Below are 23,849 nucleotides of genomic sequence, written 5' to 3'. Positions count from 1 at the left end.
GGACCTGTGCGAAGCTGTAGGGTAATTAGTATCAGGCTTTGGTCCATCTGACACAGGTTGCCGTTGAGTACCTAGAACAGAAAGATTCAGACTTCAGAGGCGGTGATTCTACAATATTCAAATTATGATTCGTTGTTGTCGAACCACAATTGTTACGTTATTGAATGAAGTTCTTAGTGCGGAAGGAAGTTGACCTTGCATACTTGTAACACATCAAAGTGCCTGATCTCAATGGTCCATACGCCTATCCGTTGCGAATTCTTTTGGTAATCCTCTCCAGAGCCAAATTCCCCTTTTCGAGCTTCTTATGGTCCGCCCTATGGCTCTCAGCAGCAAGCCCAACCACCTCCAACAACCTTATACTCGGCATCCCGAGATAGCCCCTCGGCGCCCCAGGCCGCCTATCGAGTTTCCCGTTCCTCATCGCAATGTTGCCGTTTGTATACTTCCTCAGCTGCTCTGGGATAACCCCCTCGCCCCTCGTCTGGTGCTCCAGTACCTTGATCAAGTCCACAAACACAACCTTAGAAGAGGGCAATCTGACCTTGAACAACTCCAGCGCGGCCATGGTCTCCCGAAGATCGTAGCTCACAACGCACACCGTCGCGTACGCCGGACCACCCAGCGCATCAAACGCCTCTTGAGCCTTGGCCCTCGCCTCTTCCTCGTAGAGCTCAAACGTCTCATGCGCAGCGGCAGCGTTGTACCACGACCATGGTTTTGGCTGGAGGCTCTTATTGACTTTCGACTTCTCTAGCATACGAATTGTCCTGGTGCTGCAATGTTTCTTGAAGGCGTCGTGCTTCTTGTCATCCAGAGGTAAGGATCGCCATATAGGCTTGTCCGCGGGTGACATGACATTTATCTCTATCGCTCTGGAATTGCGTTGGTCGGCGTACTGGTACCTGTCTGATAGCTCGCAGGCTACGATGACGATATGGTTGCCTGCCCAGCAATCCGCCAGGGTCTCGTTTTCGTTGGCGCAGTCTTCGAAGCGACGGAGCTCGCTTCCATTGAAGAGGCGTGGCTTTTGTGCGATATTGCGGGGAGATGTTCCCGGCGCCATGGGAGTGGAGGATGGACAAGATGATTGACAATCAAAAGAGTCGGGAAACTTTGTTTCTTGACGAATTACTTAGCATTTGTGCGAGGAACAGGACAGCACTTCCCTTGCATAGTATATGTAGCACCATTTGCATATACAGACACGAGCTAACATCTAGTTGACTCAATATTAGAGACTCCCTGCCGAAATACGAGGTGGCGGCGTGGGCACTTACTCAGCCCCAACGTGACTCTTACGCCGACGGGTTATGTGATACTCAATAGCACTTATAGATTAAGCGCACAGACATATAACAAACAGAGCAGACTTATGCCGGACGATCTGATGGTATTGTCATTGAATACTTGACAACATAATTGCTGCGATCGCTAGAATCATGAGAAAGAACTTGCTAGAGCTCTCTTTCATGGTCATTACGACTCATACTAAATATGAGCCCAAATCCTGGAATATTACTCGCTTCAAAACTGGAAGGAAGGACCCGAAAAGAAGGCAGTTTAATCTAGGGAGTTGTTCTGGTTGTCTACTACACCAGAGTCTAGATTGTGGTCAGCAGATCGGAAAGAGACTTGAGGGGAAACCCAGACAGAATAGACTTAGGCATAGCAGGAAGCCACTGAATTTAATCACACAGAGACGACAGGTTCTCTATGGAGCATCCTGCGTCTTTGTGGTTTGCTCCTTGCAGCCGAAGACTTTGTCCCTGCGTCATCCTGATCATCTTGAAATTCATTGAATAGCCAGCAGCATCTGTGGTCAGGTGGTCAAGACAAGTGGGAAGCTGTGCATGGACCTCGTTCACGAGTAAATGCATATTAGTACTCACAAAGGTCGATGCCCAAACCAAGAAAAAAGAGTTCACCACCGGTGTAGTTACATCTCTTGGTGCACATGCTGGGACTCGAACTCGGAGCCTGTCGTCGGTAGGCTGTGGGCGTAATTGATTATTGGCAATTAGCCTATCCACCACCCGGCCAGTTTGACCTGACCTGTCGACCTAGACGGGCGCCTACTGGCTGGTGACAGCAATGGGACCGAGGAGGTATATGAAGCTTCCTTCCGATGTGTATTCCGTTTATTCAGGTGGTGAAGAGAATATCAGATGAAGGTCCAGCAAGCGACGTGAATCTGTGGAAGGCGTGGTCGGCACAATCATCAAAGTGCGATGTCCGGCCGTCATGCCGTCAATGTCTGTAGTTCGACCGCACCAAAGCTGACAGCTCTTCCGCGCTCTTTTGGGCTCGCTGGTTCACTAAAGTGATATCTCACTGTACTTGATGGTGATGTGGTGACCCGATTCGATCATTTCAGTAAGTCTGCCAGACTACGTCAGCGCGTCAGACTCAGCCTCAACTCCATCTGGGGCCCCGTCAACTGGACCAGACTGCGCCCTATTGTGGAAATGACGCGGAAATGCGCCAATGCTGTTCAACTATTTTTCAGAAACTATTTGTCACTTCATCTGTCGGGCACTCTTCAAGCCAGTGAGCGCGGCAGTGTTTAGCTAGACAGGATAGTTGAAGCTTTCCGGATGGCTTCATGCTTTTGTTCGAGTTGGGATCGGGCAGAGCTGAGATACTGTCAGGTGGCGATTTGGATCAAGATAATTTGGAATGTAATTTCGCAGATGCATTGAGATGTTCCGTTAAAGTTACCAATATCTTCACATAAAAGCCATCATGATACCCAGGAGAATTGGTTTGGATCAACAGACTCGTCACAAAATCAACTGCAATCAAAGCAACTGCTTTAATACTCATTATTCTCATATCACTGAAACTTACAAAAATCCAGATGCTAATCGCAAACCTTCCCCTCGCCGCCATGGCCCTGTCCTCACTCGCGATGGCTGCTCCTCATCGCAGAGACAACGAGTCGGCCACGGGTCTCAGCTTGACTGCTCAACTTCAACTCGCGGAAAGGTGTGTGAGAATTCTTAACTTACACTGGTACTGAAACTAGCTGCTAACACATTACTAGCGGCGCAGCCCGATACCGTCTCCTCACCAAGAACGAAGACTTCATCTACGACTTCAACAAGTCCCCAGTCGCCCTCGCCAACCGCCAAACCTTCCCAGCTGTGACCGGCCTAAGCGGCAGCATGGCCGTCGCCTCCCTACCCGGTACGTCCAAAGATACAACCTCAAAACGTTGGGAAAAGACAAGCTAACAACACACAAACAGCCTGCGCAATGTCCTTCCTCCACCTCCACCCCCGCGCCTCCGAACTCCTCGTCGTAACCTCGGGCCGCCTCATCACCGAAATGGTCCCCGAAGCCGGCGTCCTCGACGCCTCCGGCAAGCAGCGCGTCATCCGTGCCGACCTGGGTCCCAACCAAATGACCGTCTTTCCCCAGGGATCCTTCCACACCCAAGTGAACCCCGAGTGTACCCCGGCCTCGGCCGTCGTGTCCTTCACCTCGGACGAGGGCGGCACTGCCATGGTGGCGGCGCAGCTGTTTGCGCTGAGCGACGTCTTGATTGAGACTTCGTTCGGGTCGAGCATTGCTGGGGAGGATATTGATCGGGTGCGCCAAGCTATTCCGAAGAACCTTGTATTGGAGGTTGAGGACTGTCTGAAGAAGTGTAGGCTTGAGAAGCGGGCTCTTTAGGTGGTCGAGAACTCAGGAGACGTATGGCTACTGAAGTAGCATTTTGGGAGAGTATAGTTGAGATGTTCCCCCTTTTTTCTTTGCGTCTCTGAATAGGAGTGCGGAACATTCGTTGGCAGTTCCTATTCTTTCACTAGCTTTTCTTTTATCTTGTCATTTGATTCCAGGACCTTGTTAACAACTCTTCTTCTTTCACTCATTCAACATACACTTATGGGTAGATAGCTGTCATATAACCCGCATGCAAGCAAACATGGAGAATGCCGCGTATGTTGACAAGTTGGCCTAACATCAGATAGGCACTCAAGAAATCCGATTCTAGATTCCTGAACATTAAGGGGACCCAGCATCAATTGATTTAATACTCAATTGCCAATATAAAACGGGCATCAATGACTAGCAGGTGGCGCGAACAGTGTCAAAGAAGGAGTTGTCTTGGAATCCTATAATATTATCGCGAGCTTGATATGCCTTTGTGAATGGTTGCGCCACGAGTGTCGCAGATGACCCTTGCAACTCGATACAGTCCATGTCAACTCAACTCGCTTGCTGTTGCGAGTAGAAAAAGTGTAGTAAATTCCTCAGATAGCCTACAATCACAGCACAGCAAAAGAGCCCGCTCGGGCGTCGTCAATAGTCGTTCACTCATTTGATTTTTTGTCTTTAACTCATAAGCCAGATCCCATCTATGAACTCTTGCTGCTCTCGCCAGCCTTATCCTTGCCCTTGTCTTCCTCAACGGCACCATCATCCTCAATCTCAATGCCAGACGCAGCACCGCTCAGCCCTTCCTCCTGGTTTCCGCCCTCCATTTTCTCAGATTGCGCCAAGAACCAGTCCGCGACCTCTCGCTTGTCGTTGAAAAGCGCCGAATCGAGAGGAATTTGATCCTTGTCGTTGGCCACCGCAGGGGAAGCGCCATGGCTGACGAGGTACTTGACTGCCTCAAGGTGGCCGCCCAAGCACGCCCAGTGCAGACCTGTGTTGCCAAACTCGTTGCCGGCGTCGACATACGCCTTCTTCTCCTCTGCAGGACGGCTGTCAAAGGCTGTGACGAGGGCCTTCACGATATCTGTACAACGAATTAGCTCAAATGCTGGAAGTTTCAAGCACAAATGAGGCAATAACTTACCGAGGTGACCATTACCGGCAGCCATGTGCAGGCAGGTTGATTTGCCCTCATCCTTGGCGGCGGTAATGATCTCGCCTACGGTAGCGCCTTCGCGCTCCGACAGGGACTTGAGGCTTTCTTTGAGATCAGCGAGCTCGCCGGCCCTTGAAAAGTAGATGAGATCATCAATCTCCTCTTCTGAGAGTTTGGGTGCCATTTTCGGTGAGATTTTGTAAATGCTGTCTGAGGACCTAAAATGAGTCTTGAAAGTGAGGTAGAAATTTTCGGGTGATGTGTGTGGAGGTACAGTGTTAGAAGCTCGTGTGCGCACTCCGCACGGCTCCTCTTCCTCTTCAATGGACATCACTGTCCACCCTGTGCCAGCCCAAAAGCAAACGTCAAGCCAGCACCTGAATCGAAACAAAGACTCCAAAGACAACGCTAGAAACGCACATGCGCGAGTGCGACAGATCAGAAAGTCCCCAAGTGCTCATCGAGCCATCTCGACATGTCTCCTGCATTGTCCACAGCTTGGATCTCTGCCTTGATGCCAAGAAACAGCATCACCTGTAGTTCTCGTCGGCAATCTTGATCATTTTCGGTGCCGTCCTCTTCGATTTCCTTGATCGTGTTGATAGCGCGCGTTCTATCTCGCAGCGTAAGAGAACTAGTAGAGTCGAACAAGCTCGCACCAGGCCGCCTTTGGCTGCCGTTGATACCGGGCCCGTGGCTAGGGGTTGCATCCTGACGGAATGCGAGATCGTCGCTTTTTATGCCGAGCCACTGCATGCTAGGTACAGTCGTTGCCTTTTCGTGTGCGTGTCCCCGTGTGCCGTAGCTATAGCAGCGCATGATGGCAATACCATAGCAGTCGAAGTCCACAAGAGCGAAAATTGGAAGCTCAGGTTTGGCTGTGTGCAGAAGGTGTACGAACTGCTTGGTGTTCAAATCTGGGTAACCTTTGCCCTATGGATATGTCAGAGAGTTGTAGTGCTGCTGTTCCCGTAGGTAAGTCTACTGACCGTGACAAGAATGCCCAAGCCAAAGGCTGAAGTCTCCTAGTACCTCGCCGATGCCAGTGTCCGATACGTTGCCTGTTCCAGTCAGCAATGTTTTGCAGCCAACACCAAACCAGTCCAACCTCTTTCTCGATGACTAGGACCCAATGTGCTGGACCAAAGTCAATCTCGGAGACAGTCCTGGCTGAGGGTATGAGGATCCCCTGGATCTTGATTAGCAACAGCTGTGGTCAAGTCTTGGTGATCCGTACGTGCTCGCTTGAAGAAGCGTTAACTTCGGAAGTCCTGGAACGCAGAATGATAGGCCCAGACACAAGGCCTTTACTTGCGGCAACCTGAGGAACGGTCATGAGATTACGTCTATCAAGATAGAGGTCACTCACTATACCGAGGTCCTCCCTCCCGAGGCCCAGCGTAAAGGCAAGGTCATCAACGAGGTTGTCGACGATGGACTGTCTTTTGAATAAATCGGTGTCCTGATAGTAGATGTTCCTGTTCCGCCATGCTCTCAGCACTTGACACTATCAGGAGGCAGATCATGGAGCGCACACCTCTTGGTAATCAGCCGGCCTTCCGTCAGGGCGTTCAGGGACAGTTGCATGATGCGCATGATACGTGCTGTATCGGCTAAACGTCAGGAACAAATTACCGTCAACCAAGCACGAGTACGAACTGAACTTGGTTGCTTCCTCTGCTGTCCGGCCCGGGAAGCGAACTGCTAATCGAGTTGTCCGAGATGGGCCATGGTTGCTCGTGGATTGGTTTGTGGAAGGTCGGGTCCTGAAGGGAATGGATATTTCTCGAGACTGTAGCAATGATTCTCGAGCAGATATCAGGATATCTTCCAACTTCACAATGGCGAGCCCGATTGCATTCCTATGTGGATCCGGATCGGGGATGGTCACGACGTTGCTTGATTGACTCGGATTAGACAGCTGTGGCGTTAGTTGGCCCTCTCGGCGGCCCTTGAGCAACGGGGGTGTAGCAAAGTCCATCAAATCAAAGACAAGGCAATGGGGCCTGTATGTAGTTGAATTGGCAACGCTTGGAATCCTCTGAACGCGCCCGCAAAGTTCGGTCAGACTCTAGGGTTTTGGCGGATTGTCTTTTACTGGAGGGTTGGTACGAAGAAGATGGTGTGCAAGAGAAGCTGGAGGTGGGAGCTGCAGGAACGGACGAAGGAGGTGCTCCATATTTCAAAGCCATTGGCCAATGATGGGAGAGACACTGCTAGTGGGAAGAGCACCGTGCGGCATGGGAAGATGGTGGGTAATTACCTAATCAGCAGAAGATGGAGTGATGGACAGCTTAGCTAAGCTATCTTGAGTATTAGGCTCTCGAAAGCCGGTGCCGCTGAAGTTTATTTTGCGCTGGTCTGGAACTGTGCGACATCCTGGCACCTGTCAAATGGCCTGGGAATTTGCGTTTCGCCCGTCAACTTGCCTGAAGTACAGCTGAAATGCCCCCAACAATCCTGAGCCAAAGTCAGCTGCGACAGACCATCAACGATGCCTCGAGAGCCCAAGGACTGACAATGTCGATCAAGACGGACTATTAACACCTCTGATTACCCTGTTTCCATCTCCACCAAATCCTGATTTCCAGCAGGGATTTCATACGAGGATGTGGTGGGTTTCTCCCGAGAACATGCATCTTCCTGTCGTTGGAGGGACACCGCCTCAGAGAGACGCGCAGGGGGCGCCGCCTTCTGGGAGCTGACTGGGCCACCATTTAACAAGTGCATGAATCCCATCCCACCACCCTCCAATTCGATCCAGGCGGCCCTCAACATCGCTCCTCCCCTGCACCACGACGACTTCAACCGCCGTCACACAGAGGACAATTACCGCCTGCCATGGTCGCCGAGAAAGCCCCATCCGTTGCGTCGAGCAATGGCACTTTTGGGGCCAAATCCGTTCAGTCTCGCAAGCGCGTCGCAGAAGCCATCGCCGAGCAGGAATGGCCCAAGAAGCCCCGCATCGATGCCAAAACCGATCGCACAAAATGGAGGATGAAGGACGAGGACGGCCGACACACCTGGAAATACTTGGAGGGCGACGACGCCGCAAAGGACTGGCCCCAGACCTACGCCGACAAGTACTACTTGGGTCTTCCTCTTGTCAGTCCACCTTTTACTGTTGCGACGTTGAATGACAGATATGTCACTGTTCTTCGCTAACACGTCTCCCGCACACGCAGGACCTCCCAATCCTTCCCGAGCCCGAAAATCCACTCGATGCGACACGCAATGGCCTCGAATTCGTCGAAAAGCTTCAACTTCCCTACGGCGACTGGGGTTGCGAATACGGCGGTCCCATGTTCCTACTCCCAAGTGCCGTTATCGCCTGGTATGTCACCAAGACGCCCATCTCGTCCGCCTTCGCAACCGAAATCAAGAACTATCTCTTCGCCCGCGCGCATCCTGAGTTGGGTGGCTGGGGTCTCCATACCGAAGGTATCAGTACCGTCTTTGGCACCTCCATGAATTATACAACCTTGCGCCTCATTGGCGTCGATGCTGAGGAGCCCATCATGGTGAAGGCTAGAGCAAGACTTCATGAGCTCGGTGGCGCAACGAAAGGGCCGCACTGGGCCAAGTGGTGGCTCGCTGTCCTGGGAGTTGTGGACTGGGAGATTGTCAACCCTGTTCCCCCCGAGATCTGGCTGCTGCCAGACTGGGTGCCCATTGCCCCTTGGCGGTGGTGGGTTCACATTCGTCAGGTCTTCTTGCCAATGTCATACGTATACTCCAAGCGCTGGACTTGTGAAGAGACTGAAGTCATTCGCGACCTCAAGAAGGAGCTCTTCCCCGAGAATTGGGCATCCATCAACTGGAAGGCGAACCGCAACAGCATTGCACAGGTCGACAACTACAACCCCAAGTCCTGGCTGCTCAACACGGTGAACTGGTGCTTGGTCAATATCTGGAACCCCTATCTGCGAACAAACTGGATCAAGGAGAGAGCTGAAGCTTGGACCAGTGACTTGGTTGACATGGAGGATGCCAACACGGACTACCTAGGTCTGGCGCCAGTCAATGGCCCCATGAACCACATTGTCTGCTACATTCGGGATGGCCCAGGGGCTTACACCGTCCGTCGACACGCTGACAGAATCATGGACTCCCTATGGGTCAATGCCGAGGGCATGCTGGGCAACGGTACTAACGGCGTCCAATGCTGGGACACCGCCTTCATGATCCAGTCAGTCGTCGCTGCTGGTCTCGAGACTGATGATCGTTGGCGCCCCATGCTGGAGAAGGCCCTCGGCTTCCTCGACAGGCAGCAGATTCGTGAAAACTGCAAAGATTCGGACAAGTGCTACCGCCAGCAGCGCAAGGGCGGTTGGCCTTTCAGCAACAGAGAACAAGGCTACGCTGTCAGTGACTGCATTTCTGAGGCGCTCAAGGCCGTCATCTTGCTGCAAAAGACCGAGGGCTACCTCCAGCTTCTCGATGACCAGCGTATTTTTGATGCCATCGACTCCATTCTTCTTTACCAAAACGAGACCGGAGGCGTGGGCTCATACGAACAGCGTCGCGGGGGCGAGTACATGGAGTTGCTCAATGCCGCCGAGGTCTTTGGCCGCATCATGATCGAGTACGACTACCCCGAATGCACCACTGCCTGCGTCACGGTCTTGTCGCTCTTCCAGAAGCACTGGCCCGATTATCGCAAGGATGACATCCGCATCTTTGTCAAGCGTGCTGTGAACTGGATCCGTTCCCACCAGAACATTGATGGTTCTTGGTACGGAAGCTGGGGTATCTGCTTCACCTATGCGGGTATGTTTGCGTTGGAGAGTCTGGCCTTCGCAGGAGACACCTACAGCACCAGCAAAGTCTCCAGGAGGGGCTGTGACTTCTTCATCTCCAAGCAGAGAGAGGATGGTGGATGGTCCGAGAGCTACAAAGTAAGTGTGCCTCTATTCAATTATTCAAGCACCCGAACTGACGATGATAGGCTTCCGAGACAATGGAGTACCACGAACACCCGAGAGGATCCCTAGTAGTGCAAACCGCCTGGGCCCTGATCGGCCTGATGGAGGCTGAGTACCCCCACATGGAGCCCCTTCGAAAGGGTATCCAATTCCTCATGGATCGCCAGCAAGCCAATGGTGAATGGCTCCAGGAGACGATGGAAGGCGTTTTCAACAAGAGCTGCACGATTGCGTATCCCAACTACAAGTTCACGTTCCCGATCAAGGCGCTTGGCATGTTTGCCCGCAAATATCCAGATGAGAAGCTTACCCCTGGCATTAGCGACAAGGGGGACTTGTAGAGATCTAGACCGTTGCCTTCACTTCTAGAACATGGTCATTTATCAAAAGTAGAACATAATTAATTTTAATGAGACACGATTTCTGCATTGAGGTAATGACGAAAGACTCTGGGAATCGCAACAATGCGAAATAGGGTACCCGACGATTACAGCGACTCGGGCCAAGTTGGGTGACAGTACAATAGCGGTGCATTCAACGACGTCGGGACGGACAGGCGCAATGGGCGTCGGACAAGGCAGGAGGCCAGAGGGAGCAAAAGCGCTTCGGCTATCACCACGAGTCGAGATGCTTGACCGGGTGACTCCCTCGGTGATGCTCCAGAGGGTTTTAGGCGGCGGTGTTTCGATACATCATGTGGTCACCATTTTTTCGACTTTTTGTTGACAATCTCCTGTAGGATATTCAAGGGGAGCCCGACCTCTTATTGCGAGATAGTCTTTTCTCACTATTACTACGATATATATCCTGAACCAATCTTGTCTAGATTACATATGCGCTGCTTCTGCACTTGCCCCAACAAGGAGATGCTTCGTGATATATATTCGGTGAAGTAAGCCAGTTTCGGTGAGCCGGACGGTGAGGGTGTGCCGACCGAACTTAGTGGCGGAAAGTGGAGAGGCTGCCCCACCACAGCTTCCAGAACAGTCTGACCCCTCCGAGCTGGAGGCAGCACCGACTGAACCTTGTTGGGTCTGCAGCTACCTTTCCTGCATCACCGTTTGTTCACTGACCGTGTGCTTTTCTCCCTTCCACTGCAAGCGGGTTGCTATCTATTTCCTTTCAACCCACGCTTCTTCTCTTTGAGACTTCGTCGTAGGTATAAATACCGGTGTAGGAACAAATACGGCACAGCAGTCATTCGACTTTCCAAGCTCACTTCGGTCCGCATCGAATACCTCCCATTCCCCCAGCATCCAAAGAAGCAAACATTCCAAAATGTCCGAATACACAGCCGGCGCAGCCGGCATGACCGCCGTCGACAACAGAGACTGGGAAACCGCCATCACCCAGCTCTCCAAGGCGATCAAGGTCATCAAATCCCCCAAGTGGCTCATCGGCCGCTCCAAGGCCTACATCGGCACAAAGGACTTCCGCCGCGCCCTCCGCGACGCCGAACTCGCCCAAGTCGCCGCCGCGGGCCGCAACAACCGCCCCTTCATGGCCGACGCGCAGTACCGCCGCGCCGTCGCCCACTTCCGTCTCGGCGAGCTGGCCAACGCAGATACCTGCGCCACCTGGGCCCAGCGCATGGTCGAGGGCAAGAGCATGGCCGAGCTGAGGGCGCCGGAGGTCGACGACAAGGGGTTCGCGCAGGGTACTAGGAAGGCGCTGCAGGATGAGATAACGGCTGTCAGGCAGACGGAGGATCCGGCGCAGAGTAAGTTTGGGGCCATCTGGAACTCCATTTGCGCTTTGCGGCTGCAGATCCTGGGCGGGCTGGAGAAGCTTGCGGGGGACGATGAGAAGAGAAAGGTGACGGTGAAGTTTGCGCCTGACGTCTCGCTTGATGGTCCTGATACAGATGAGGTGGAGGAGTTTACAAAGGAGGAGATTGAGGTGGCCAAGGCGGAGGCGGTCGCGAAGCCGCAGCCCAAGAAGGATGTGCGTGTGGACTTCTTCCAGAGCAGTACTACTTTGACAGTCACTGTCTTTGCGAAGAACATCCCCAAGGACGACTTCAAGGTCGACTATGGCGATTCTGAGGTATGTCTTGCTTGAGATGAGCACAAAGCACCAGGCAGATGCTAACAGAGCTTTCCAACAGATCAGCATGTCGCACATTCCCGGCCATGAGCCCTCTTACACGATCCATCTCCACGGCCGCATCGACCCCGCTGGGTCGAAGCACACCGTCACCGCGAACAAGATTGAGTTCCAACTCAAGAAGGCGGAGGCCGTCAAGTGGCCTACACTGCAACGTCCCGCCGACAGCGCCGCTCCGGCAGCGAACAAGACCAACCCATCGCCCACTACAATAGCAACCGCGCAACCCAAGGCTGCCGCGACCTCTGGCCCCGCATACCCGACCTCTTCCAAGTCCGGACCCAAGAACTGGGATAAGCTCGAAGGCGCCGACGATGACGATAGCTCCGATATCAACGGGTTCTTCAAGACGCTGTACAAGGACGCCACGCCAGAGGCACGGCGCGCCATGATGAAGTCCTTCACGGAGAGCAACGGCACGTCGCTCAGCACCGACTGGGAGGACGTCAAGAACCGCAAGGTCGAGACTGTCCCTCCTGAAGGTGTCGAGGCTAAGAACTGGGAGTCTTAGGTGCTCAAGGTGGGCTGATGCACCACAACTGAGGCTCATATGATAAGTAGCGAAACGCATGTTCACTGGTACGGATTAGGAGGCATTGGCATCTCCTAGTAGGAATGGTTCGAGGGACATCATGATATGACATTGACGACGGGGCGTTTGGGCAGTGATTTTTGGGCATTTGCCTTTCCGCAGACACAAAAAGTAGTGCATCATGAGAGGGAGAGAGCACGTGTTCTTCATTCCTCTTCAATCTAGCGTTAGGCTTCGTTGATCGAAAAGTAAGTTGCTGGACGATACGTAGGTTATTGAAGACCAGCGACCACAATTTCCTCGATTGACTTGCCACGATCTCCATTTGGACATGTAATTCCATCGTGTACACACGCTGTGTGACTAAAAACCAGCACCACAATGCCGGCTCTCCAAAATGCACCAGACTAAGGTATATGTAGATACATAATCTCGACTGACTGAGCGCATCAAACCAAATTCATGTTGCTTTCTAGATTTCTGATCCAACATCTTCCACGTCCTCAGATGGGTTCGAGGAACGGCCGTAGAGCACTTTTGAAATCTTCATCGGCGACATATGTACCCTTAAGCCAGCGGCGCCCGCTTGCCGTGTCGAATGCACGGCGACCGTGGAGAACGCGTCGGTTATCGAATAGCACGCACTCGCCCGGTTGGAGCCTGTGCTGGTACATATTGTCTTCTTGCTCCAGGGTTTCTTGGAATATCCGCGCTCCCTTGATCCAGGCTTGCCAAGTTTCAGAGCTTGCTTTATCAGGCGTGCCTGGGAGAGGCGCCTGGAAAGGCGGGGACCACCAGACCTCGCGGTCTTCTCCAATTTTATCAGCGATGACGGGCCGAGCTTGGCGGTAGAAGAAACCATTCTTGGCGTAGTGATAGGGAACCGGGTATTTGGCCAATGCAGAGTAGGACTCGGGTTGGAACCTTTCGAGCCAGGTGGCGGCGTGTAGGGCGTCGCTGAAAATGGACTCACCCCCTGAGCACGAGTTCTCCAAGCAATGGAGGAGCTGGATGCGAGGCGGCGAGTCGAGATAGAGCATGTCCGAGTGTAGGCCTAGGTAAGAGGAGGTGTAGGCAACGTTTTCAGCATCCGGTTTAGAGATGACGTCCCAGGTGTGGCCATAAAATGTCTCCTTGACGGCGCCGAATTTCAGAGCTATATCAGCTACGGCCTTTTCGGTTTGAGGCACATTGGTGAGGAAAACGAGCCCAATCTTGGCGAGCGAAAGGGCGGTTGACCTGAAAGCGGGGCCTCCCTCCATGTAGTCTTTATAGTCGATCCTCTCAAGCTTATCAAGAAGGGTTTCCTTATTCCACATATACCTCTGGGCCTTTTTCACACTGGCATGATGGAAGAAAAGGACTGGCCGTTCGGTCAACAACCCCGCCAGACTCTGGGGGCCGGTGGCGGGAAAGACGGAAACGTGGCCAACGTCGGCAGCTCGCGGGATGTCGTTTGTCCAGCGGATCTCATAGGAGCCATTTGGCATCTCCTTTGCGCTCTCGAAGGCAATTCCGCTTGGGATTTCGGCGGTGGAGAAGGACTTGTTGCCCGAGGAAGGGCTGACGCAGTGCGGGCAACCACAGCGGTCTCGGAGCCAAGCCACGTCTATGTGTTTCGTATGCTTATGGCCATCAGATTGACCGGTGATAAGAAGCTCCTGGCGACTCGGTAGGATAGCAACTTCAACCACCTCTAGTTCTGCTTGCGCCTTCGGGTCTATCCGCAGCGCGGGGTCGGGTATGGTTGCAGCCACTTCGACCTGTGGTTCCTGGCGCAGGGCCGCGGCTTCTTGGGTCTTTGGAGAGGTGGTATGAACACTAGCGGAGGTCGAAGGCAGGACACGCCGGCGGAGGAAAGGAGAGGGGATGATCGGTCTCGTTGTCGCATGCTCGAGGAGGCGTGCCACCCGCGCCGCGGGGCGGAGAGTTCGTGCCAGGACCATGGTCGAAGTCTTGCGAGGAATGCAGCGTTGTCGAGTGAGGGTATTCTGTGAACCAAGAAACACAGAATACGGAGGTCGTGGCAGCTACTGGGAAGCTGCGCGACGAGAAGAACAGCAAGAGACGCGCAGCTGGAGTTGGTCAGCTCGGTGGGACGTCGCGACCTTGGTTGTATCGCAAGAGCCGAGGGAGGGGCCCTATAAGGTAAGAGAATATGTAAGTACGACTTTCCGAGTGCACAGTAAAGACTGGATGAGCGGACAATGATCCGATTAAAGGGGGGAGGCTGGCCGGTCCAATCCCACTTCGTCACTGCCCTAAGGGTAAGCTGCGGTCTCGACCCTCCGTTGACGGCGGGACGGAAGCTCCCACCTCAGAGTTTAGGGGAGCAGCGGCAGCAGCAGCAGGCCAGGAAGGGGCCGAAACGAGGGGACGAACCTCGGTCGGATGGCATCTTTTTCTGGGGAAGGCGGGGGAGCTTGGTCACTGTATGCCGCACTGTACCCTGACTGAGGGGCAACTTCTTCACATGCATTTTACTGTGTACGTATTCTGCAAGTCTTCCACCAGTCTTCCATCTTATCTAATCTTTTCCATCTCAACCTCCAACTTTCCATTGAAATATGCCATTCCATGTTCCATCGCAACCTAATATTGATTTGAATTTCTGCTGCCTGTGATCCAGATGGACAAGATTGCTTCTTCGGCACAGAATGTGCCTTACGCTTTCAACAAAGGTCTCTGTTGGTATCCCTATTACAGGGTAGTTGGTTCGAACCGTAGTTGACGAAGAGATCAATTGAACTATATGAATATCTGCGTAGTATGTAAAAAGGAGGTTCCAACCGTAGGTTGGGCTGGCTACGATAATCGTAAATAGGGCCCCCAATTGGCCCCTGCGCAGTCGGCCGTATGCCGCGGTCGAATTGGACTTCCAATCCGACAGTCTCTGACAAGCCTGAGCTCAATCGCAACTGAATCCTATGTTCATAGCCTTTGCCCCAGCTTTAGCATCCAGAAATAGCCAGATATCACATGCCGTGCATAGTCCGATTGACCCACGCGGAGCCATCCCTCGTGACCATTATTGGCGCCGGCAGCACCTTGGAACCTCGAGCGGCGCAGCTTAGCCCTTTCGCATGAATCTCATATGCAGAAATAATGACTCTAGGTTGCTCGCACCACAATCTTATCATCCTCCGTCCAGCCACGGACCATCTGAAGAGCGACTCTGAGAGAAAATAGCAGAGAATCATGACGGCATGAGTAGCGGGGATAGAGACAGGATACTCAAAATTTCTCTCGGCATTACTAACAATGCGGTGCCAGTTGGTACATGCCAGATGTTGGCTATTCAGCAAGGTCGTTTCCAACTTACACACGTATTACTGCTGTTCTATAAGCCGACGGGATACACTGGGGAATCTGATTTGAGGCTGACGAAGATTTCCCGACTAAACTTGCGACGCGAAATTCGATCGCGTTGGCCCAATGCTTTTTGGGTTTCTCAAAATAGGCATCGTCACTTATCATAATTGTCTTCGTAAGACGGTCTTATTTCGTGAAAGTTTCTCAAGTTGTTCAAAAGTTCAAGAAGGGAAGGTCAGCTTCCTCCTGCTCACATTTAGTAAAAGATCATGCTAGGGAGTTCGCTTGACTTATGGACTGTCACATTCGGCCCCTGCACTGGATCCACAGGACTGACTTTCTAGACTTGAAGAAAAGTGACGAGTAAGAATGAGGGCTCCTAGACACCCATCAAAGCATGTGTAACATTCTGCCCGCCGCAAAGTTCAAATCTCACATTTTTAGGAAATTTACACCACAACAATCATTGACAACGAAGCAAGGTTATGAGGCAATTTCAATAGATATTATCAACATCCAGTTGAATACGAAAAATACGAAAGTACAGGCCTTTCCCCAGAAGCCCCTTTTAGACAGTGGAGCTGTTAATCGCCTTCCAAATCTCATCGCTCAACGTATTGTTGGGCGTGAACCACTGCTCGAGCCCCTTGTTCTTCTGCAGCACAAGGTCCGCCACCAACCGTCCAAACACGACGCTGCCCTCGGCGTTGAGGTGCGTGTTGTCGCTCTCGACGAGGTTGTACGAGTGGGCCTTTGTCTCGCCGATGGCCTGGACGTACTTGCGGCTGTTGAGGTTGAGGTCAATGTAGGTAGTCTTGGTCTCCGTCGCCGCGGCGATGGTGCGCTCGCGCTCGTTGGAGAGGTTGTTGGTCACGACGCCCGCCGAGTTGAAGCTGCGGCGCGTGAGAGGGGTGACGAGGATGGGCGTCGCGCCGAGGGCCTTGATTTCCTTGGCGAGGTTGCCGAGGTTTGTCTGGTACTGGTCGAGGGAGATGTTCTTTTCGGGCTTTTGATCGTTGTGGCCGAACTATTTGATAGCCGTGTTAGCAGGTCCGAGAAGGTGATGGTAAGGATGAGGCAGTATAAGACTCACCTGAATCGTCACATAGACATCAAAGTTGGCCGTGTTGGACTTGACTGCGTCCTTGACGGTAGCCCAGTGTCCCTGGCTGACATAGTCGACCGTAGTACGTCCGTTGCGGCCGTAGTTTGTGCCGAACGCCGGCTTCTTCAGGAAGCTGAGGAAGCCATTGCCCCAACCGCCACCACCAGTAGACTGCACCGCGGTAGTCGAGTCACCGGCGAGGAAGAACGCGGGAGGCTTTGCGGCTCTCTTGTCCGCTGACGGGGCAGCCGAGACGAAGGCCGGGAGGAAGGCCGCGGCGGAGAGGAGGGCTTGAGGCTTCATCGTAGAGTCTTCTGTGGTGGTTGTCTGGTTCGAGTCTTCTTCAGAAGGTGCTGCTGCTTGCTGGGTGCTGCGTGGTAATGACTGTGAAGCTGAAGACGAAGCTGAGGAAGTAGGAGCAACTCCAGAGACAGACGTCCTTCGTCGCACCGGACGCCCATCCTCTTCATATACGAGAACCATCTCAGGTCCCCCTTTACCCTTTACGAGTATACCGACAGCTTCGTTTACCACCTGAACCTTGCCACGCCGTCCCTGGTCGAACGCCGGTGCAGCCAAGGAAAAGCTCTCGAATCCTTGATGCAACCCCGAGCAGACAGCCGCACCTCCCTGGGCCAGGAACCCAGCTTCTTTCTCCCCTCGCTTGGTAGAACGAACCCGAATCTCCAAAGTCCTGCAGGGAAAATTAGATCGAGCAACAAAAGCTTAGGGTATTACACCGTAGAATCCGGCGAAAGGCAAATGGAAACGGCCTGTACCTACTTTACTCCACACCCCTGGCAGGTCTGGGATGATGCTGGGATACTTGGCTGTCCCCCACTCGCGATGGTGTAGTAGCCGTAGCTTGGGAATTTTCTTCCGTCAATGGGATGAAGACAAAGTTTAGTAGATTACCCCTCTTGCCTTTTCCCCCCTGGCCCCCCCGACTCCCCCAAAAGCTTAGCCACGTTCGGAACTGGTGGAGGAATGCAACGATTCTCCGAGACAAATTAGCTCTTTGAGCAGACTAAAGCTCCCGTGGCTCCTTAGCTTTCCCGTCGCTTCATCTTTTTTCTTTCTCTTGTGCTAGGGTTGGGATTGGCAGGAAATTGAATTGAGCAGAGATGCTACTCACGTCATCTGCTGCAGGTATTGAACACCACACCACTCCATTTCCTGTCGCCGGCATTAGCCTCAGCTACCCTCCTGCACGCCGGGCGAGCGGACGGCACCTAGCCCAGTTAGATCTCTAGAAGGATTCAGATAGATCGCGGGGTTTTCGGGGCGAGGTCGGGGAAAACACCACCATTCCCAATCCATATGCGCGGTGTGGGGTTGGCTCGGTCCCTGGAATAAAATTGACCGTCGCAGTTCGTCCGAATAGGACACGAGGACCCGAGTCTTGGCCACCTGGTGCCATGATGCAAAGCTTGAGTGGTCATGGTGCGGTGTCAACTTGTGAAGGGGGGCTCTGTGATGAAGGGGAGGAAAGAATTGGCTTGGGTATGCTTGGTAAAGGCTTGGACAACCCGAGAACAGACGTTGACTCCGGGGCCGGGGGGCGGCGAAAGCACCTCCGTTTAACCCGCGGGAGGCCGAAGACGTGACTCGTGAGGAAAAGGAGAAAAATGCAAACGCCAGGTAAACCTGCATGCTCGTGAACCGAGACGATTGTGAATTGACAGGATAGATTGCCTCATCATCATCTTACATTCATGGTGGGGTATTCTACTGTAGCAAGAAAGGCAATGGCATGCTGTCGCCGAATATGCCGTAGTCCGAGTCTTCCGTTTTATTCATACAAAGTGAACAATGCTTATGCCAGCATAGACACTCCCCAATATTCGTGTAAACCATGGATCCCCATGCATGGTCAGCACCGCCAAACCATGCCCAAGACCAGGCTTGTATCATTCGCCTCCAAACTTTTCCATGCCTTTTCCCAACGCCCGCCCAGATCGTGAATATGAAATGCGGGAAATCATCTGTTGCGGTTGCTTGACCACCGCTTAACCATAACTTCGCGAATCTTGTACAACTTAAAGACCTCGGCCGGCCCCTTCTGCATCGCCTCTTCCAATTGAGGAGGCGGTGGAATGTCGACGTAGACCAAAACCAAGCTCTTCTGGACGTGGGAGAGGACACGGACGATCCCGTGAAGCCAGTGCCAGGTCTTACGCGGGATCTTGCGGTCACTGTCCTTCCACCATTGGTGGGAATAGGATGGCAGGAGGATGGCGCCGAACTCTGCGTGATCAAACACGGGTCCTTTGGCGTACAGCATCCAGTCGACGCCAAACTTGATACCTGCTCTGGGAACCCATCCCAAGGAGCGAAAGTGATGGTACACGGCGTAATTTACAAGAAATCCATCATCCGGCTGGAGCTCCTCTGTAGGGCGACGAGGGAAGTAGGAGTATTGTCTAAAGAGATTGAACAGCTCAGGAGTTGGGATCGGAGTCTTGGTGGTAGGGTCGATAACTCGTAGAGCACCCATGCCGAAAGCCAGGAAGAATGCTTCCTCGGATGTGAGCTGGAGGTGTTCCTTGTTCACGACCTCGACTGGCTCCGCAGGGACATCGTCTAGCTTCTCAAGTTTCTTGACATCATCAGATCTAGTCGCCTCTTCCGAATCTGTCTCCAAGACGCTAGGGCCCAATGGCGTGCCATGGATAGGCGGTGTCGCCTTTCCATTGTTTCCGTTGAAAAGAGCGAGTCTGGGGCTAGGCGGGTCGGACAGCTGATATGTGGCCGACTCAACCTTGGGCGAGAAGCGAACGCTCTTGCGACGTTTGGCCGACTTGGGTGTTGATGGGATCTCGGTAGAGCTGACAGCGGATTTTGCCACCCCGTTCAAACCATTTTGATGAAGCATCTTGTCACCATTGTTATTCGTTATCAAGTCGTTGATCAGATGGCCGTTCACGCCCACGTCTTCATGGATTGTCGACAGCTTTGGTGTTTCGGAGGGAGTAGTGTCGGTAACGGGGCTCTCATCAATGTTCGTCATCGTGGCGTGGTCGCCATTCATCGTTCCGTTGGTAATAGGCTCGGCGTTGGGGAGAGATAAAAGCTCCAGGGGCCCAACCGGCGAGGCATTTGCTGATATAGTTGAGATGCCGTTGACTTGCCGAGCACCACCATTCAACGTCTCAATCTCAGTTGAGTTTGCTGTCGCAGACAGACTATGCGAGTTGGGAAGGCACAGCAGTTGTAATGGGCCAACGGGAGCATTCCATGCGACAGGAAGAGGCGTCAAAGGCACTTGATCCACCGGCAGGGCCTTTTCGGATTCGTCGACAGCCTCAAGATCTTGGGCCGAATGAAGGAAGTCACTAGGCTTGACAATCTTGGCTGGCTCGATAGCTGTAGATGCCCCTTGGAAGGTCGAGGGTTTGGTAAAAATTTGGCCGATAGCCTCGGGCTCAGTGACGGGCGCCACTGTTATCGTATCGACACCGGTGGCTTGCAGGTGATTGGATTGGGCGGCAAGCGCTGATTTAAGGGGAACAAGTGGCTCAGGCAGTGTATCCGCGTCTATCGAGGCTTCTCGCTCAGGATCATCATTGTTCGTGGCATCAAGGATGGCGTCAGCCCCTGTGACCAGGGCGGCAGAGTTGACTACGCCATCTCCTGACACCTGAGTCGCCAACTGGGCTTCCTGGAGTCGTAATTGTCTGATGGCTTCTTGCTCTGTCTTGGCTCTCTCCCACTTCATCTGCCTTCGCTCTTCACGTCTGTTGGCTGTTACCAGCTCGCTGACCTGACCTGGCACCAGGCCTCGCCTGACATGCTCGCGCTTCAACCAGTTGGGCTCACTTCGACTTAAGTTGCCCTTGCCGTAGAACCCTTGTTCCCACAGCGCGCGCATGGACTTTTCGTCGATGATGTTGACAGATTTGGATTCTGGGGACCAGAGACCCTCGTGCACAGTGGACGGTTCAGCAGGCGGTGGGAACAAGGCTTGTTTCGTCCATGCGAAAAGGACATGGAATAGAGAAATTGGATTATTCGGATAAAAGCTAGGAAGCGGAAATGTCCGTATGGGAGCAGGCAACTCGTAAATCTTGTGCAACGGAGGGCCTCGCGGCCGCGACGTCGTGGGAGACTTCGAGGAGCTCTGGGCAGGCATCGTAGCTTGCGCCGGCTGTGAAGCCGTAATTTTAGTTTGCGACATTGTGCCAGCAACTCATGTCTGTCTTTTGGGCACTGGTTAGCTTATTGTCCATGGCTCAGTGCTTGAACAGAAAGAATTGTGTCCAAAGTTTGCATCAGATACCGTTGTAGTCTATATTGTTTCGCGGCACAGAGGTTCAATGAAGACGCACTCTTCGCACAATGGGTAATAGGTGTCATCATAGCAAACATCCAGGTGGAGGGGCAGCCAAGGTAACCTTTTTCAACCGCGCGATAGATTCATCGCGACGATCAAGCAGGGCTGGGCCAACCGCGGCAACCACCTCATGGACCAAGGGAAGAAGAGGTTGAGAGAACGTTGTAGCAACTTACTTGATTGAGGAATTTTCCACCCGTCCAGCCGACAGATCACCCGTCAATTGGGCCATGCAAGCCGGAAATCACCTCACTTTTTCGAGGCAGCTCGATCCTGTTCGGCAGACGTGTGTGGATGGTGAAGGAAGGAAACGGTGTTGCTCGCAGAAAATTTCAGCGTAGAAAAAGGTCTCCGCCGTATCCATCGCTCGCTTCCGTCAAAGCCCCCGCCGTCTGACTCTTTCAAGGCTCGCTCACCCACTGGTCCGTGCCCAGGCTCGGCTTTCACCTCCGGCCGGAATAACTCGGGTGGGGATAGCCCACAGGTATATGATGAATCTTACCTAATCCAGTCTGGCTCAAGCCTCAGATTCCATCGGAGCTCCCGCCACAGTCACTACTCCCAAGGTACCTTATGTGGCTGGTGGTCACAATTTCAAGCTTCGAGCTTGGTGGGGCGCGTCGAAATCCCATGCCGCGCGACTCCCAGTCTCCGGTCCTACCGACTTTTTTAAGGTTATCGGCCCCGTCTCCGCTAAGCTTACGGCCAATTTCCAATTTCCTCGCTTCTGGGTAGGTAGGGTTCGGGAGTCTGACCATTGCCATGTTGTCGGCGACTTCGTGACGAATTTTCCTTTCCTTTCTGCCGCGGTTACCTCCCTCTCATGGTATTTGGGCGCACCAGCTATCCTTGATCCCAGACCCCCCTTTCCGCGCATCGCGCAGCGCAAAACGGCCTCGATCCCATAATGGCAGATTGGTCATCCGTGGCGCAAGCTATTGCGATCGTTTGTGCTGGATGGAGCACATTTGTCTATGCAGTGCAATCCATTGGTATCGTCAGAATGTGAGTGTAGTTCTAGATGATGCGGACCATCCACTGACCTTCTTCAGCTTCCTCTCGTACTCGTCTCGCCTGCGACCCGCCGTCTCCCCCTCTCTGAGCAAAGAAGATGTACCGCACATCACCATCATCCGTCCTGTCAAGGGTCTTGAGCATGGTCTCTATGAGTGCATAGCATCCTCGTTCAGACAAGACTACCCGCGCGACAAGCTGACGATCCACCTCTGCGTGGCCGAAAAGAGCGATCCGGCGTACCCCGTCTTAGTGAAGATAGTACAGGATTTCCCTGGTTTCGATGCTCGAGTCTTGATTGAGGAGGAAGATCCGCTACTGCATGGCACTGATGGCCACATCGACAACCTGGGCCCAAACCCAAAGATCAGAAACATCAGTCGCGCATATCGAGAAGCCAAAGGAGACATCATCTGGGTCATGGACTGCAACATCTGGGTTGCCAAGGGCGTGGCTGGTCGGATGGTTGACAAGCTGTTGGGATACGGGCCGGATGGTAAACAAGTCAGGCCGTACAAGTTTGTACACCTTCTGCCAATCGTCGTCGATACGGTGTCTCGAGGAGACGTTTCAGCAGAGACGCAGACGCTCCTATATTCAACCCCCGACTCTAGCTCCTCGCAACACATCACCGGCAAAGGCCAAAGTGTTTCGTTCCTCGAGTATGCGAAGAGCCAAGGCGGAGGCCGACTCGATGAGATGTTCATGGCCACAAGTCACGCCAAGTTCTACAGCGCGATCAACACCGTTGGCGTAGCCCCTTGCGCCGTCGGCAAGAGCAACATGTTTCGCAAATCGCATCTGGACACCGTAACGGACCCAGCCCAAAACCCGATATTACCCAACAAGAATCTACCTAAGGGCATCAACTACTTCTCCGAGTATATCTGCGAGGATCACCTGATTGGCGATCTATTGTGGAAGTCGAGTCTGCCGGGCATGAAGAACCACGGACTCGTCATGGGCGACCTTGCAGTTCAACCAATGGCCGGCATGTCCGTACACGCATACTTTGCCCGCCGCGCTCGATGGCTTCGTGCGCGCAAGTGGACCGTTCTCGCCGCCACTTTGGTCGAGCCTGGTGTTGAGAGCCTGACTTGTTGCGGCTACTTTGCTTTCGCTGTTACCACTCTCCCCTGGTTCCACAGCACCTTTGGAACATCGCAGACTTGGGGCGCCTTTGGCCTCTACTGGACGGCTTTCACAACTATCTGGATGGCGTGTGATTGGTTCACATACAACCGCCTCCATGCTGGGTACACTGTTGAAGTGGACGAGAACACGCCAAAGTTTGCCAGGGGCACCGCGACACCTGGTGGAGCACCTCCGAGGTCCTTCTTGGAATGGCTGCCCGCGTGGCTCGGAAGAGAGTTTCTGGCCCTTCCCATTTGGGTTTGGGCTGTTTTCTGCGGCTCTACGGTGAACTGGAGAGGCCGAACCTTCAACGTTCGGTCGGACATGAGCGTTGTCGAAGTCGGCTCCCAGTCATTAGCCCCGTCTCAAGAGGCTAGCCAAAGGTCTAGAAGCAAGGACCGTTTGGATTAACGTCGGAATGATTATACACCTAGTACTAATAATTATGAATATTCATGACTGCACCTCTTGCTGACAGACCTTGTCGAATTTGAACTCATCTGAAAGAATATGCATCATACTGAAGTGTCACAGGGTATCACCGCGTCATTTGCTACTCAAAGTTA

At 53.1% G+C, this 23,849-nt stretch overlaps 11 protein-coding genes across 11 annotated transcripts; 4 read left to right on the top strand and 7 right to left on the bottom strand.

The window, feature by feature from the left end:
- Positions 1–244: 244 nt before the first annotated feature.
- CLUP02_07517 (uncharacterized protein) lies at positions 245–1,066 on the bottom strand (the record flags this gene model as incomplete). The annotated part of the gene is made up of 1 exon (XM_049286511.1): positions 245–1,066. One exon carries the CDS (start codon positions 1,064–1,066, stop codon positions 245–247), a length of 822 nt encoding a protein of 273 aa, XP_049143654.1.
- A 1,794-nt stretch (positions 1,067–2,860) lies between these two features.
- CLUP02_07516 (uncharacterized protein) lies at positions 2,861–3,678 on the top strand (the record flags this gene model as incomplete). Its single annotated transcript, XM_049286510.1, has 3 exons — positions 2,861–2,988; positions 3,047–3,189; positions 3,251–3,678. 3 exons carry the CDS (start codon positions 2,861–2,863, stop codon positions 3,676–3,678), a joined length of 699 nt encoding a protein of 232 aa, XP_049143653.1.
- A 686-nt stretch (positions 3,679–4,364) lies between these two features.
- On the bottom strand, positions 4,365–5,153 carry CLUP02_07515 (uncharacterized protein; the record flags this gene model as incomplete). Its single annotated transcript, XM_049286509.1, has 2 exons — positions 4,365–4,750; positions 4,811–5,153. 2 exons carry the CDS (start codon positions 5,151–5,153, stop codon positions 4,365–4,367), a joined length of 729 nt encoding a protein of 242 aa, XP_049143652.1.
- A 107-nt stretch (positions 5,154–5,260) lies between these two features.
- CLUP02_07514 (type IIB DNA topoisomerase) lies at positions 5,261–6,803 on the bottom strand (the record flags this gene model as incomplete). Its single annotated transcript, XM_049286508.1, has 5 exons — positions 5,261–5,755; positions 5,808–6,011; positions 6,192–6,300; positions 6,360–6,426; positions 6,482–6,803. 5 exons carry the CDS (start codon positions 6,801–6,803, stop codon positions 5,261–5,263), a joined length of 1,197 nt encoding a protein of 398 aa, XP_049143651.1.
- A 339-nt stretch (positions 6,804–7,142) lies between these two features.
- On the top strand, positions 7,143–10,088 carry CLUP02_07513 (squalene/oxidosqualene cyclase; the record flags this gene model as incomplete). Its single annotated transcript, XM_049286507.1, has 4 exons — positions 7,143–7,191; positions 7,587–7,927; positions 8,008–9,720; positions 9,771–10,088. Coding segments are annotated over 4 exons (2,421 nt in total), but the record flags the coding sequence as incomplete, so codon positions are not given.
- A 937-nt stretch (positions 10,089–11,025) lies between these two features.
- On the top strand, positions 11,026–12,364 carry CLUP02_07512 (CS domain-containing protein; the record flags this gene model as incomplete). Its single annotated transcript, XM_049286506.1, has 2 exons — positions 11,026–11,793; positions 11,855–12,364. The coding sequence occupies 2 exons, from the start codon at positions 11,026–11,028 to the stop codon at positions 12,362–12,364; spliced, it is 1,278 nt and encodes a 425-aa protein (XP_049143649.1).
- Positions 12,365–12,888: 524 nt separating this feature from the next.
- CLUP02_07511 (TfdA family Taurine catabolism dioxygenase TauD) lies at positions 12,889–14,331 on the bottom strand (the record flags this gene model as incomplete). Its single annotated transcript, XM_049286505.1, has 1 exon — positions 12,889–14,331. One exon carries the CDS (start codon positions 14,329–14,331, stop codon positions 12,889–12,891), a length of 1,443 nt encoding a protein of 480 aa, XP_049143648.1.
- Positions 14,332–16,265: 1,934 nt separating this feature from the next.
- Positions 16,266–17,975, bottom strand: CLUP02_07510 (GDSL-like Lipase/Acylhydrolase; the record flags this gene model as incomplete). Its single annotated transcript, XM_049286504.1, has 3 exons — positions 16,266–16,724; positions 16,791–17,496; positions 17,938–17,975. 3 exons carry the CDS (start codon positions 17,973–17,975, stop codon positions 16,266–16,268), a joined length of 1,203 nt encoding a protein of 400 aa, XP_049143647.1.
- Positions 17,976–17,996: 21 nt separating this feature from the next.
- Positions 17,997–18,455, bottom strand: CLUP02_07509 (uncharacterized protein; the record flags this gene model as incomplete). The annotated part of the gene is made up of 1 exon (XM_049286503.1): positions 17,997–18,455. One exon carries the CDS (start codon positions 18,453–18,455, stop codon positions 17,997–17,999), a length of 459 nt encoding a protein of 152 aa, XP_049143646.1.
- Positions 18,456–18,783: 328 nt separating this feature from the next.
- Positions 18,784–20,979, bottom strand: CLUP02_07508 (tRNA intron endonuclease; the record flags this gene model as incomplete). The annotated part of the gene is made up of 1 exon (XM_049286502.1): positions 18,784–20,979. One exon carries the CDS (start codon positions 20,977–20,979, stop codon positions 18,784–18,786), a length of 2,196 nt encoding a protein of 731 aa, XP_049143645.1.
- A 1,063-nt stretch (positions 20,980–22,042) lies between these two features.
- Positions 22,043–23,694, top strand: CLUP02_07507 (ceramide glucosyltransferase; the record flags this gene model as incomplete). The annotated part of the gene is made up of 2 exons (XM_049286501.1): positions 22,043–22,140; positions 22,188–23,694. The coding sequence occupies 2 exons, from the start codon at positions 22,043–22,045 to the stop codon at positions 23,692–23,694; spliced, it is 1,605 nt and encodes a 534-aa protein (XP_049143644.1).
- Positions 23,695–23,849: the final 155 nt, after the last annotated feature.

Source organism: Colletotrichum lupini, chromosome 4 (genome assembly GCF_023278565.1).
Source record: "Colletotrichum lupini chromosome 4, complete sequence".
Taxonomy (NCBI): Eukaryota; Fungi; Ascomycota; class Sordariomycetes; order Glomerellales; family Glomerellaceae; genus Colletotrichum; species Colletotrichum lupini.
The sequence above is the reverse complement of the archived record's forward strand: the minus strand, read 5'-3'. Positions and strand labels throughout refer to the sequence as shown.